The 15,166-nt window shown below is 33.1% G+C and overlaps 1 protein-coding gene across 2 annotated transcripts in view; it reads right to left on the minus strand.

Moving 5' to 3' along the window:
* tfc (triforce) overlaps positions 1-14,371 on the minus strand; it is a 70,363-nt gene extending 55,992 nt beyond the window's left edge. For both annotated transcript variants that reach the window (XM_036359130.2, XM_014237964.3), the window contains exon 1: positions 12,125-14,371. In XM_036359130.2, coding sequence (XP_036215023.2) covers positions 12,125-12,419 — 295 coding nt within the window. In that variant the 5' untranslated portion in view covers positions 12,420-14,371. The remainder of the gene's footprint in view (positions 1-12,124) is intronic.
* Positions 14,372-15,166: the final 795 nt, after the last annotated feature.

The following is a 15,166-nucleotide window of genomic DNA, read 5'->3' on the forward strand; positions in this document are numbered from 1 at the left end:
CTCACTTCATTACCAACAGCAATATCGACAAATTGCTGTCTATCAAAATTAATTTAATTTGGAGTGATCTATGAAGTTTATTAATATACTCATGGTATATACTCAATTCATTATACAAGTAGAGATGAGTGAATATAAGATTTGGGATGCTAGCGTGGTTTTGGAGCAATTAAACAGTGAACACCATTCAAAGAAAAAATTAGTCATGACCGACTTTTATAATTGCAATATTTTAATTTAAACAAAGTTGTCTTTTTCGGTTGATTGACGATTTTGACATGAATATTTTCTTTAAGCTTGCCAATGAGGTAAGGATACTTGACTATACTTTGCTTACTCGTTACATTTTTCAAGGAGAATTTAGCTCGTGTCAAATCTGGAAATTTCTGTGACTGTGAATATTACCTCTATTTGTCATGAGATGTCCAGAAATGTTTTGTTGGGAAAAAGAAACTGATTCACAGAACAAAAAGACATTTTCACGTGTTTGTGAACGGATAATAAGCCAATATCCATCGATATCTATTTATTATATATATAGTTCAATGTTCTATGGATCTATAACAGATTTTGTGTTTCCCAAATTCGATAATTTTACTTAGGAATACTGTCAAGAGTCTTGTCAAAATTGTGTTCATATTTCTATGACTATTCTCAATCTAAAGTGTTGTTTCGGTGTAAAACAGTACAACTGAGGTTTCTGTATTATATTTCTAATCAACGTGGTCAATCGGTAACTTTCAAAGTTATTCAATATCTTTAAACGCAACTTATAAAATCTGGCAATTATATTATCTTTTAGTTTCGCAAGGCTTGTTTCGAGAGAGAACGTTATGATGCCTCACTTACTATACAGAGCTAAATAAGATATATTATGATAGCTGAACAGTAATAGACTTCTGGTTACCCAGTTAACTGCTCAACTTACGTATCTATTGCTTAAATAGTTCTATTCTAGACATGATTTAGATAACCTTACAGGTTAGTCTTATTATGAAATTGTGGCAATTTAGCTTATAAAACCTCATAGTATATAAGATTTAGATACTCTGTAAGAGTCTGTTTAATTCCCTGCAGTCTTGTGCTAACATAAATAAAATACTGAGATTTGAAACCTTTGTTATCAATAAAACTCACTCTCCCACTCCCTCAATCTAAATATCTTTTCATAAATTAAACATAAAACGACAAAGTCAAATCACCCTAAGATCAATGTGACTTGTAGTGATTCATTCATTCAACTTTATAATAACAAAACGCAAACCTTGGGTTGACCTGACTTATTTCAACAAGTCTTTTCGATAGGGTTTATCTTTCGGCAGACAATGGCAAACCATCGAGTGTATTTCTGAAAGCTGCTCAAGAAACTCAATAGTGTTTGCAGGTGGCTTATAATTTGTAGGACGCTATATTTGTTGAATACCCTACACATATGTGAGGATCGAGCTTCCTCTTTCAAACTTCTAGTATAAGTACCAAAGCAAATGTAATATTTCTATACCCTGGACATAATCTCTGTACATCTGAACGCCACGAAGTTTCTAACACTCAAAAGGAAAAGCTGGAGATCCTATAAAATATAAATATAAATTATCAGCATTATGAGCTGAGTCGATTTAGCCATGTCCGTATGTCTGTATATACGCGAACTAGTCCTTCAGTTTTTGAGATATCGATCTGCAATTTTGCACACGTCCTTTTCTGATCGCTTGTCGGAACCAACGATCGGATCAAGCGCTTACAAGGAAAATTTTTTGATTTGGCGTGATATCTTCACGAAATTTGGCACAGGTCATTGCCCGGAAATAGTGCAATCTCCGAAGAGGTTGGTTAAATCGTTTCACTGTTGTATATAGCTGCTATTCATACTGAATGATCGGAATCAATTATTGAAAGGAACATATTGTATTTGTGAAGTGTATTATAGCTGCGGTGCAACCGAAGTTTACGTTTTTTCTTATTGTTTTAAAGCTTAGTTAATTTTTGAAATACTTTGCGAATCCGAAAACAAATTGCGAATCCGTAGCCAGTTATCATTGCAATCCAAAGCATTGTCGCAAATTCAGACATTGCTCATTGTCAGAAAGCCGTCTTGAAGAGCGCTGGAATGCTGCTAATCGTATTTTTAACACCTTTTATACCCGATTATTCTACTTGACATAGTGTAATATAGCTTACCAAACGATTCTTATTTGAGTAATTCCTAAAAAAAGATATGAATACGTATTCTATGGATTTAAATTAAAAATATCGAAATACGAAATGAATTTGACATATGGTGTTTGTCTTCACACCTGTTGGTGCATGAAAAAACATCGTAAACCTAGCCATAGACATAGCTTCTTTATAACCGAATTGTACCAATATCACACCAAAAGTCACATTTATACCACCGTTCGGTTTCATCTCCGCTTATCTCACCTTACTTGCTGTTGTTGTTATAGCCAAAGTTCGCCGTTTGCCTCGTCGTTTTCGTTATCAGTTTTGTTGTTTTGGCTCGCTGCTGCACATGGCATAGCTGGTGCCGTCAGCCATTGTAGCTTATGTCAGAGATTTATCGAAGTTACGCGACCCTAACGACCCTCAGCATACTTAACTCACACATCGCCACATTTGCGGTATCCGCATGTAAATACCGAAACATAATTCAAATTCAGTTTGGGAATTCGTGCATTCATGTACAATGTGACTACGCCAATGCATGCATATGTAAACAGCCGTGTGTACAGCGGCAGCAGCGAGAACGAGAAACCACCTGACAGCATTGAATCAAAATTTCAATGTTAGACACTTGACTTGGCACAAATATACCATACATACGTGTATTATATTATAGGTATATTCGTCTACTTATGTATCTCCATTCATACTTGGCTTATACATCTACAATACTATTATTGTAAGATATTTCACGAGTTATTGTTTGTATATATTTATTTACCTTTTGCAAGAATTGTAGTACAAAAAACTTTGTTTATTAGTTTTCGATATGTTTTAGTTAAAAAAATTTTGTTCATTGTTTCTCACTGCGGGGTACTGCATTTGTGTCTCTATTACTTGTGGTCTAATTACGAAAGGTTTAAGCTAGTTCAAGGTTTTCATGTCATTTACATTGAAATATTTCAATTAATACTTTTATAACATAAAGTCGAAGCCAATTAGTCATAAAGTATCATTGATTAAAAGTTTCATATTGCTTCCGCATAAGAATTTTTCCTGTTTTATTGTTTGATACGCCTACTTTTTACATAAAATTGGTTACAGAAAAAAAATTTGTAATAATTAGAATTTAAACTTGAACATTTTCATTCAGTAAATTCTTTGGGTGTTTTTCAGTTGGTGTGGGATTAAAGAACTGATGTGTTGTTTAATGAAACTAATTAATTATTGCTGCCAAAATTGTTACTAATTATCCACCAGGGGCCTTCTATTTGACACATATTAAAATTTTCTTGAGAGAAAATTGTTTCCGTTTCATTGAAAATTGTTTCCATTTTCTGCAGGAGGTAAGGCTGACTTTGTATTATTAAGATCATCCTGTCGGTGCATCATTTGCACCACTTTTACCAGCTTAGACGACCTTATCTCGTATACACATAGCACGCCGAGGCTTGATTTCTAACTGATTAATAGTAGCATGATAAATCAATGAATTGTCGTATATTCATTAAAGATAGTCTAACAAAGTCAAATCACAGGTAGCAAATTGTCATGACCATTTCTTTATATTCTCAAAATAACAGTCCGTTCCGTTCTCCTGGAACCACTTAGCACCTAGACGATTGAAATTGAAGTGTGTGACTAACCAAGTCGGGAATCCTTTATCTATAGTTCAGTTTCAAAAACAATGTACCTTTAATGCCTACGACATGTCAACAACTTCAAATAGTAACTGTTACAGAAACCTAGAGAGTGTTTTCAGAATTATTCGTTATTCATTGACGACATAGTTACGAAAAATGTCTTTATAGGTCAAATGCTGTGTTTACCTAAACAAATAGTCTGGCTTGATATTCTAATATATGATATATCAATATATTGCCAATATTAAAATAATTGATTTTTTGAAAACAGAAATTCTTGTTAATCCGTTTCAATCATTCACAATGGCCACACATATGCTACTCATCTGACAACCGGCATCATCTATTCTAAGCCGCACAACCTACTCTAAATTATTTTTAAAGCAATGTTCATTTGATGTATTGTATGATTCGCTATGCATTTAGTGAGTTAAGCGTAAAATAAAAGTTGCGGTTTTAGAAAGTAATTGTATAAATATATTTTTGTATCAAAAGTGCTTACTATTCACTTATTATTTTTATTTCAACTGGCACTCCAATTGGAATTGCCAAATCATCTGAAATCTTACTTTTTCATGTTTGTATTTCCATATCTTCTATTTTAGTTATTCATATTTCAAGTTCTTCTATAAATTTACATTTTTTGCCGCTGTTCAAACAAAATATAATTAAATTTCACAGTCTCGCCAAATTCGTTTGGTTCAAGCAATATTTTTGGCAAATTGATTTATGTTTGGATAAGCATATTAATATTCAAATTAAGAGGGGAATAAAGAACCGCAGACTGTTAATTATCGTAATTAAACAAAATAATACAATATCACGAACATTTGGACATGACTGAGGTATTACACGTAGATAATTTTATAAGTACACACTGATCAACTCGATATTAAAAAATTTTATAATTTGATTAATCAATATTTTTCTATATAATATTTTTTTCATAAATACGGATGCATGAGTTTGTTAATTTTTCAACTTAAATATCACTCAGGCAACTTAAAAGTGCTCCTTGGTCGAGTAATTGATTAAAGATTCTTTTTTATATGATAATGACCAAAATCATCAAGTTCAAATTGATTTTAAATATATGAAACCGGATCTTACAGTTTTGCTCTTGCTTTAAATATTTCCAATTTAAAGGTGGTTTTCGAAATTGCAAGTGCAATCACAAAGAACTTTACTCTTTCATCGTTGAAAATTTTATCAACATTTAAGTAGTTATATCTAGAGAAGAAGATTTTCCTGTTTAAAATGATCTCAAACTAAAAAACCAAAAAAAAAAAAAATAATAATAATAATTTTTGAAAAAATGGTGGCTACTCCCCAAACCAAGGCATTTGTTTGTGAAAAAATTTACATTACAGAGTGCTTAAGAAATTATCCTAAAAAGTTGAGTTTGCTTCGATCATTAGCTGACATATATATATCTCTAAGAAGGTCGTGTAAAATTTCAAGCCCATCGGTACAGCCGTTTCGAAGAAATTATCCTCAACGACGCTCGCAGAGAAAAGGCGTTTAAAGTTTTAAGAGCCAATTACCAAAATTGTTACAAGTACGCTCCTCTCATTCAAAAAAAAAAAACAAATACATGCCCGAACATCTTCAAATTATCGAAGAATATTCTCAAATATAAATGTACTTTTGATTTATACACAAAAACAAAAAAATTAATAATAATCATTAAGTTGATCTTAAGCTCTCTGTCCGAACAAATCGATATATGTACAATATGTACTTATTACCTGTGTTGCAGCTGAAAAATTCGCCAAAGCCAAAGTAGTTCTTAAAGAATCTAAAAGGAGTGAGAACTCCAATTTCAATTTGAGCAATTAATTTAAAACAGATTGACTTCAATATCTAGCAATATCTGAGCAAATTTTACTTTGAAAAGCAAATAAAAGGCCAACGAAACTTTATGTAGATCAAGGAAAATTCTATTTTGAATTGAACCTAGTCCCAATTGACCCATTTTGGTAAGTTTTAATCTAAGCTAGTTCTTCCCAGTATTTATCATAACTTTAAATTCGAAAGGGCCAGGAAAAAAGTACTCCGTTTCCTCAGCCACTGCCGGACGTTTCCTCATATAGGACATAGCACATTTAGTCACCATCGGACACTAAACCTATCATAATAGGCATATCAGACAAAAATATATTCATCGAGAATATTAAGTGATTTCAAGAAAAATATGTAGCATAATATCGTATTAGCGTTTGGTGTATTAAAAAGGATTTGATTGTATAGATCCTGAAACAAAAAAAAAACTATTTTGTGTAGAACCTTCCACTTCCAGCTTAAGTTAACGTTTGTTGTAGCACATAAAGATAATTGTAATTATATAAGTTTCTAACATCCAGAAGGAAGATCTTTCAAAATATCATAACATATAAATGATATGCGCGACGATGTCCGCCTGTCTATATGTACGCAAACCCTCAGTTTTTAAGATATCGATCTGAAATTTTGCACACGTCCTTTTCTCTCCAAGAAGTGGGCCTTTATCTTCCTATAGTATTGTACAATATATAGCTGCCATAGAAACTGATCGATTAAAATGAAATCGTTGTATGTAAAACTTTGACTTGACAAAATATCTTTACGAAATTCGGCATCTATTGTATTATTGACCAAGGCACTGCTTTAATCTCCATACATACTATTCATATTGGACCACTATAGCATATACATAGTTGCCATACAAACTGACCGATCAAAGTTAAGATAAAAATTTAGTTAGATTAATTTAATTTAAACAATCTAAACTGCCATAAGTCCATAATTGAGAGAAAATAAGGTAGCTTACCTAAGGCTGAAATAAGAAATATACATATTCAAAAGTGAAGTGCTAAATCTTCGGTATAACATTGTCTTTTTTTTCTTGCATTCTATATTTGACTTCGGATCGAACAAATTTCTAACGAAGTGGTACTGTGATAAAGTAGCATAGTTGTAAAACCTTGGACTCAATAATATTTTCTTAATAGCAGTTGTCTGTAAATATTTGTCAAATATGGCCACTATTTTCACTATTTTAAAAATACTTGTTTATATAACCTGCATTAGTATACAAATAACTTAGTTTTATACAATAGCTTTCTTACCTTATCTATTATTCAGTCAGATTATCTTAATGCAATATAAACTCTTGACGCATAAATTTTAAACAACTATATAAATAGAGACATATTTGAACAACACATTTCATTCTAAAAAGTGCAAATATGCAAACGCTAACAAACTTATTAGAAATTAGTGCATGTTTGATTTTTTCCGAATGTGACAAAATAGGAACGAACAATTTTTGTAAAGCAATAAATTATTTATAAATATATAAAAATTAATCAAAAAATACTAGTTTACACGCAAATAAAATAAAAAAGAAGTAGAAACGAAAAAACTGCATTATCAAACATGTTGCGAAAATGTTATTAAATAGTTGGAGCCATGCTTGGCTTCATGAAAAAAAAAGAACAAAGCTGCGCAATCAAAAGTAATTTGTTAGCACATTCAAGGCCATTTGACTTATTTGCACGCACTTCTGGTCTGCGCTAATGATTTATTCTCTGCTTATTACTTCATTCCACTATAATTACTATTATTAGTAATATTTAAGTTAATTGGCATACAACAACAACGAGTTGAACGAACTTTAGTAGTTTGTCCGATTACTTCATTCAGCTACTGTGATCAACGCACACAAGCCGAAAAAAGATGCTATTGTTACAATAGGGCCATTTGCATAGCTTGATTATTAATATTTCAAAGAATTTCCAAAGATTTTATTTGTCCCCAGTATCAATGTATTACACCAGCGCGAATTTGCATATTTTAGATAGTTTAAGCAAGACCAACTAAGTTTGAGAGGTTCAATGTACGAACTTTGAAAACAATAAAAAATAAAGGCAGTGCACCTAAGAATAGCTATACGACCAAGAATTTCAGTCGAAAATGCATAATAAAGAAATTATAAATTTAAAAAACTATAAAAAAGTAAAATATATAAAAAAAATTTAAAATTAAAAAAAAAATCAATTTTCGTGCGTTCAAATTGTACCAAAATTAATTTACATATTTAAATATGTCTGTATATCGTAAGAAAACAAAACCACTTTAAACTTCGACTGCACCGAAGATATAATACCCTACACAAGTGCATTTCTTATAACATAAAAAAGCATAAAAAGATCTTTATCATGATTTTGATCGGTCAGTTTGTACGGCAGCTATATTCAAAAGTGATCTGAACTCAACAATTTAATCAGAGATTGTAGCGTTACCTTCGTGAAGGTATCTTGTCTAATAAAAAAGTTTTGTACAGAAAACCTTGATTTTGGTCAGTTAGTATGACTGCTAATGCTATAGTGGTCTGATATCGGCGGTTTCGACAAATGAGCGGCTTTTTGGGGAAGAAAGGAATTCGACATTTCAAAAACTGGGGGACTAGTTTGGGTATACATAGGCGGACAGACAGACGGACATGGCTAAATCAGCCGCCTCAGCTAGTTACACTGATCATTTATATATTATATATGGTATAATTTATGGAGTCTTAAACGTTTCATTCCGGGTGTTACAAACTTCATGGAACTTAATAAACCCTGATCAGGGTATACAAATTCAAAAAAGAAATCACTACACTTGTTGAAAATACGGTCAGTGGCTTAAACTTCAACTATTTTTTATTTATATACTCGTATATCCATTTCCAAATTTGCTTTAGTTTTTATTCATCATTATTTAATTTATACACACATTAATATCGGTTTACTGCTGCTTCCGAAACAGAGAAACACAAAAATATCCAAATTATAATTAAAGAAAGACACTATTCGAAACCAGTTCGCTTAATAAGTCATGGTTCCGCGCATATTGATAAAATTCTTTATCAGTAATTCATGCAGACAACTTTGCGTCATAGGTGTGAGTATGTATGTATATAAACTCGTATGACTGCAAAGTTGCCGATTTATATACTCTATATTTAGTTGCATATATTAAGATTTCGATAAGCTTCAGTATTTAGTGATTTACAACGCGCTTAAATACTGCTATCATATTTGTTTGTATATATATACACTTTATATGTTTGCTTTGGTTTTAACCGTGAAGAGATATGAATAATTATTTGTATATATAGTATTATTACTGTATATATCTACGTCACTTCTTAAAGTCCATTAGCCTACCAGACCAGTATATTCCATCCCAAAGTCTATTCGGGGCATTGTTTTGATACACACACACTTTGATATAACTATAAAATCTTCATTATTACTGATATTATTATTAACTTAGAGCATTTCGTCGTAATTTCTAAAAATAAATTTTTGACCAGGATAATAAATGATTTCGGTTAAGGACTAAAGATAAAAAGTATTAATTAACCGAGGTGATCCATTCACCTGCAAAAGGCAAATTTGCGATGAATTTACGAGCTTCCCTGAATACTTTGTGCCACTAAAAAACTTGGGCTCGTGATAAAGTAGAATGATGATCCAATGATGCCGCGATTTCATTGGAAGCACAAAATTGCATGTAAACTTGTTGTTCAATTCAAAAAAGTTTGAAAATGCAGACTGGAAGAAGAAGACTACTCGCTGAAGATTGTTGCCAAACACAAGAAGAACTAGCAAAATCTTTGTCAGTCACTCAAACAGCCATTTCAAAGCAATTAAATGCAGCCGAATAGGAAATTGGATGTCACATGAATTGTACCCAAGAGACATTGAAAGACGATTCTGGATTTCATAAATTCTGCTCGAATGCTACAAAAAGATGTCGTTTTTGGCCAGTTCCTTTGGGATAGAATCCACAAAAAGATGGGAAATGTTATACCTTCAGATAGGTACTACTTCATGAAACGTTCATTTTGAAAAAAAAACCGCCCAAAAAAAAGTTTTAGTAAAAAGAAAATATTGATACGTTCAAACATTAAAACAAAAAACGCACAAAAACAAGGTTGTAAAAAACAATATTAAAAAAAACAAGTAAGGAAGGGCTAAGTTCGGATGTAACCGAACATTTTATACTCTCGCAAAGTCAAATGGTATACTCGTTTGAGATTTCTTTGTGGATTGGCTAATATTTTCGGTAGAAGCTCAACTATAGGCACTGGGGTCCACATATTTAGTACCTAGGGGCTTGAACAGTTTTGGTTCGATTTAGACAATTTTTGGCCGCAAGGTGGCATACTTTAATTGCATTATTCACGCAAAGTTTTACGCCGATATAATCATTGTTGCTTGACATGCATAGTGGAAAGTGAAAGAATCAGATGGAATTGAAAATGGTGTTATATGGGAAATAGGCGTGGTTGTAGTCCGATTTCGCCCATTTTCGCACTATAACATAGAAATACCGAATTTTGTTGAAATTGGTTAAGCAGATCTCGAGATATGAGTTTTCACCTAAAAGTGGGCTGTGCCACGCCCACTGTCTAATTTTGAACGCGGTTCCTATAAAGTCATCTTATACCATCCCAGAGATAAAATTTAATGTCTCAGGTGTGTTTAGTGCTTGATTTATCGCGCTTTTAGTTGCATAAGGCAAATTTAACAGTACCGTTATATGGGGAGTGGGCGGAGTTGCCACCCGATTTCAACTATGTTCACACCGTCAATAGAAGTGCTAAACACATTTGCTTCCAGTGAACTTTGTTATTATAGCATTAGCGGTTTAGGAGATATGCACATTAAACCTATTAGAGGCGGGACCACGCCCACTTTAAAAAAAAAATTTTAACTGCAGATGCCCCTCTATAATGTGATCCTGTGTACCAAATAATAGTCTTGTATTTTATTGCGGAGCTAAGTTATGGCAATTTATTTGTTTTTGATTAATGGCGTTTTGTGGGCGTGGCAGTGGTCCGATTACGCCCATCTGCAATACCAACCGTCTCACGATACCAAGAAACATGTCTACTAAGTTTCATAAAGATATCTCAATTTTTACTGAAGTTAGAGCTTGCACGGACGGACAGACAGTCACCCAGATTTCAACTCGTCTCTTCATCCTGATCATTTATATATATATAACCCTATATCTAACTCGATTAGTTTTAGGTGATACAAACAACCGTTAGGTGAACAAAACTATTATACTCTGTAGCAACAGGTTGCGAGAGTATAATAAGAATCTATTTGCATGCGCTGTTTAAATGGACCAGTCCGGGTCAAATTTGAAGGACAAATTGATGAAGATGAGACTTATATTTGACTATTAAAACAAACTTTTGAATTCTATAAGTAACTAAATCCTCACAAGTTTTTACTTCTTTGCAGTTAACATGGAAACCGAAACTTGCCTTGTTTTACTGCGTTGCAATAAAAAAAATTTAAGACACTCTAGAAGCATTAGTGCTAATTTTGTTAGGAGATGTTATGCAATACACTGATACTTGTATAAAACAATAGTGGAATTTATGATCATCCAAAATCAAGCGTGATATTAAATAGAATTAAAACTGCAAATTTAATTTCGGGCAAACATAAGTCGCGACAATTTGATTTATGACCCGATTGAATTTAAATTAACATTTAATATAAACGCGGTGCATATCTATATGGCCGCAAAAATAGAAGTTGACTTAGGTGCATTAGAATGGAAACGCACACACACATACAGTTATTTTTTTTATATGTATATGCAATATTAGGGTGTTCGTTATCTCTCTAGTTGACTGGTTTTTTGCAACCGCTCACTGAAGTTTAAGTTTTTGCCCTAAAAAATAATATCCAACGTAAACAACATATTTTCAATTTAAATCGCGCTTTAATCATTTTACTTCACCCATGTATTTAACAGGCGCTTTTCTGATCCTTTGCAGTAAATTTTTTATCTTCAAAGCAAATACCCCGACAACTTTCAAAAATTGATGATCTATTGTAATAGAAAAATGTATAAATCCTGTGTTGTTCATACGACATGGTAGCTCAGCACATTTGATTTATATATATATATATTATGTATATTTGTATAATATAACTTTTAAAGGAATGTTTTCATAAAAAAAATTAAGAAGGTCTTTTTTGCAAAGCGGATATTAGAATATCTTTTTTGTAAGTTGTAGATGTTCTAAATGCAAAATATCAAAAACATATAAACATAAGAGAAAAAATAATTCGTTTGTTTTTGTGTTTTCTAATTTTTTTAGGGTAAAAACTGAAACTCCAGATGCCATCTGCAAACAAAACAATCAACCGGGGAAATAACGGACACGCTCATAAATACTATCTACCCACATATATGTGTTGGTGCTTGAGCAGAAAATTAGAATGAAATTTAGAATATTAAATATGAAATGAAACCGAACTCACCTCTTTTGTCGCGCTGCGCAGTCTGCTGTTGTTGCTGCTGATGATGAGATGCTTGCTGTTGCTGTTGCTGTTGTAGTAGTGCGCGTGTTTCTTTACCATTGTTGACTGCACTTGTTAAACCAGAAACAGGATGATTTACGATTTTCGTGCTGTTAGCGCTGCTGTATGGCTGTGGAAATGTATGAATTCTACTATAATTATTGTTGTTGTTGTTGCTGTTGCTGCTGTGATTGCTGTCGCCGTAGTTGATAATGACCAGTGATAAGAGTATGAATAAGATCGAAACGCGTGACATTATGGCGAATCAATTTTTTTTATTGTTTTTTCTTAAAAATATTGCACTGAAGAATTCACGTTTAGTTTTAGTTTTAATTTTAATTTTTTATTTTACATTAGATTACTTTATTTTTTGTTATTAAAATTATTTTTTATTATTATTTATATTTATAACTAATTATATTACTATTTTTAATATTTTTTTATGATGAAGTAATGACTTTTTTGAAATTTTCTGGCGCTTTTGATGGCTGACTGTTTAAATGTGTGACTGGCCGTTAGACCGGCATACGCGGAATGCGCTCCACTCGCTGCGTTTCGTAGCGAAAATGCTGCTCAAGACAAAGTCGGCGCTCCCGCAAACAGCAGCGCGGTAATGCGACGCACTTGACCACTTTACATTCGACGCTCGGAATTCAAATTAATAACAGGGTTCGTTGGCTACAAACTTGCCGTGTTTATAATTATTGTTGTTGTAAGATATTATATATATAACATTTGTTATTGTATAACAATGCGCTTGCAACTGATTACTATACAACGTTTGTTTATCAAATTGTTACCAAAATTTTAAGTCAATAATAAACAAATGCACGGAAGACACAACACACGCGTTACGTAACTAACACACAAAAACAAGTTTAGTGTTACAACAACACAAGCGCCTGCGCGCCTACTAGTCTTTAACTGTAGCTTATTTGAATCAGGCTAGCCGACTGGCTAACTTGTATAGATTATATTATTGTATCTTTTCCGTTCCAGCTGACTGCGACGCGCGTTACATTTCACCGCGGCCACTGCTTATTTCTGCGCCACTGAAACACCTTCACTGCACTTCACTCTCACTTTCGCTTGTGACGCGCTGGTCCAACCAGCTTGACGACCATAAATAAATTCGGAATATTTTATGCATACAAATCTCCAACTAATCAAACGCTTTCTAAATATTCTGTTGATAATATTCAAATGCAACAAATTATGAGCAATAAAATTTCCGAAAAAGATATAAAAACAACAACAAATAGTTGCGAGAAAAGGCGCTAATGAGGCCGCTGACGCTTAGCTGTTGAAGCGCACACTGTCCACTCGTTGCTAACTATCTTATTGATTTCCACCTGTCCCATTTATATGCATGCACATATGTTTTAGTCATTATTATCCAACGGATTAATTAATGCCGCGCTGCAGAAAACATATTCGTTTATTCATATTTCATCGATGTCAAATTTTCGATTATTAAATAACACAAAGTAATAAAAAAAAAACAATAAAAAATAAGAAAAAAAACTATTAAAAATATAACACACCACCTTTCATCACCATATATGGTGTGTTGTTGTTGGTTTGAGCACGCTGTACGCGACGATACACGTCGTTCGTTACACTTGTTTAAGTCGAAGCGTTGAAATTTACAATACAGATGCTGCGCATGCGCGCCACAGCTGGTCTGTGTCCAAAAGTTCGTAGTTAAAATCGACTGCTGCAGTGTCACTAATAATGAAATTGTTTATCAATAGCGTTGTTATCATTATTGTTGTTGTTGCTGCATTAATGAATACCAGCGTGTGTTAAGCGCTGCTGTAATAAATGCGTTTGAATGCACTTATTAGCCATGAAATTCCAGCGCGATAACTCCTAGCTGCAAATGCTTCAGCACACGCATTTCTCTCTCTCTCTCTCTGGTTTTGCTCGGAGCTTAAAACGTGAAAATTACAACCAATTTTACTCTCTCGTATGCCCTCTCTCACTTTGTTCGTTTATTAACTCTCACTCACTGAAGCCGCTGTGCTCCTACCAGGTTTCTCATTGCTACTTTTAACTCTTCGCATTGATGCTGTAGCGATCTTTTGGCATTCGCGCGTTGACAATCACGCTGGTAACATCTTAAATAATGCTAGTCGCTTGCTTGGAAGCAAAATCAAAATATTTTACACTAGTGTCCAGCGAGCTGCCGTCTCTCTGCATGCTTGCTTGGCTTTCGACGTACTAAATGTTGGCGATACTATTCGAAAACCCGTAAACTGCTCGTCGCTCTCTGAACTGATTGCTTGCTCTTTGCGTTCGAGCTGAACTTATTTTTAAGCCTCTGAGTCTGCTCTTATTTCGATAAGTTTTGCGTTCGCTTGAGTAGATATTGCTGTGTGCTATTTTGGCTAGCTCTTTCTAAGCTAAGTTGATATTTTGGTGCAATTTTTCAGCCTTTCTCCACACAACTAGTCGCAATGTGTTATGGTATTGTGATTTCGCCCTCTGTACACACACTGGTCCTCGTGAGAAATTGTAGATACGCTTTACAAATCTCATTGCAATGTGCAAGCAATGCCTCACATATGTTTTCATTCATACATTTACATATATTATCTTATATAAATTTTTTCATTGGAACTGGTTTCATTTTTAATATCATCTTTGCATTCATTGAGCATCATTAAACCAGTCGCTTAACCAATAACTAATGACAGAGTATTTAATGGTTTAAATACAAATTACCATATAGATAAGTATAAATATTTCAATTGAATAATTGAAAGTTAAGTGAAATCAAAAGACTTAAGCAGCAAACTCGATAAAATGTTGCCGCTGTTTGAAAAATGATTAAATGAAAATTTAAGAATAGCTTTAGCGAAACCTGTACACCAAAATGTTTCCTGTAATAAAAAAGATATTTTAAAGAGTTGCCACCTTTCTCAAAAAAAATTGTTTCCATATATATGTAGTACGTATTCAACGAAGACCATTATATCTAGAATCCTTTTAAACACGTTT

The sequence above is a fragment of the Bactrocera oleae genome, chromosome 6 (assembly GCF_042242935.1).
Source record: "Bactrocera oleae isolate idBacOlea1 chromosome 6, idBacOlea1, whole genome shotgun sequence".
Lineage (NCBI taxonomy): Eukaryota > Metazoa > Arthropoda > Insecta > Diptera > Tephritidae > Bactrocera > Bactrocera oleae.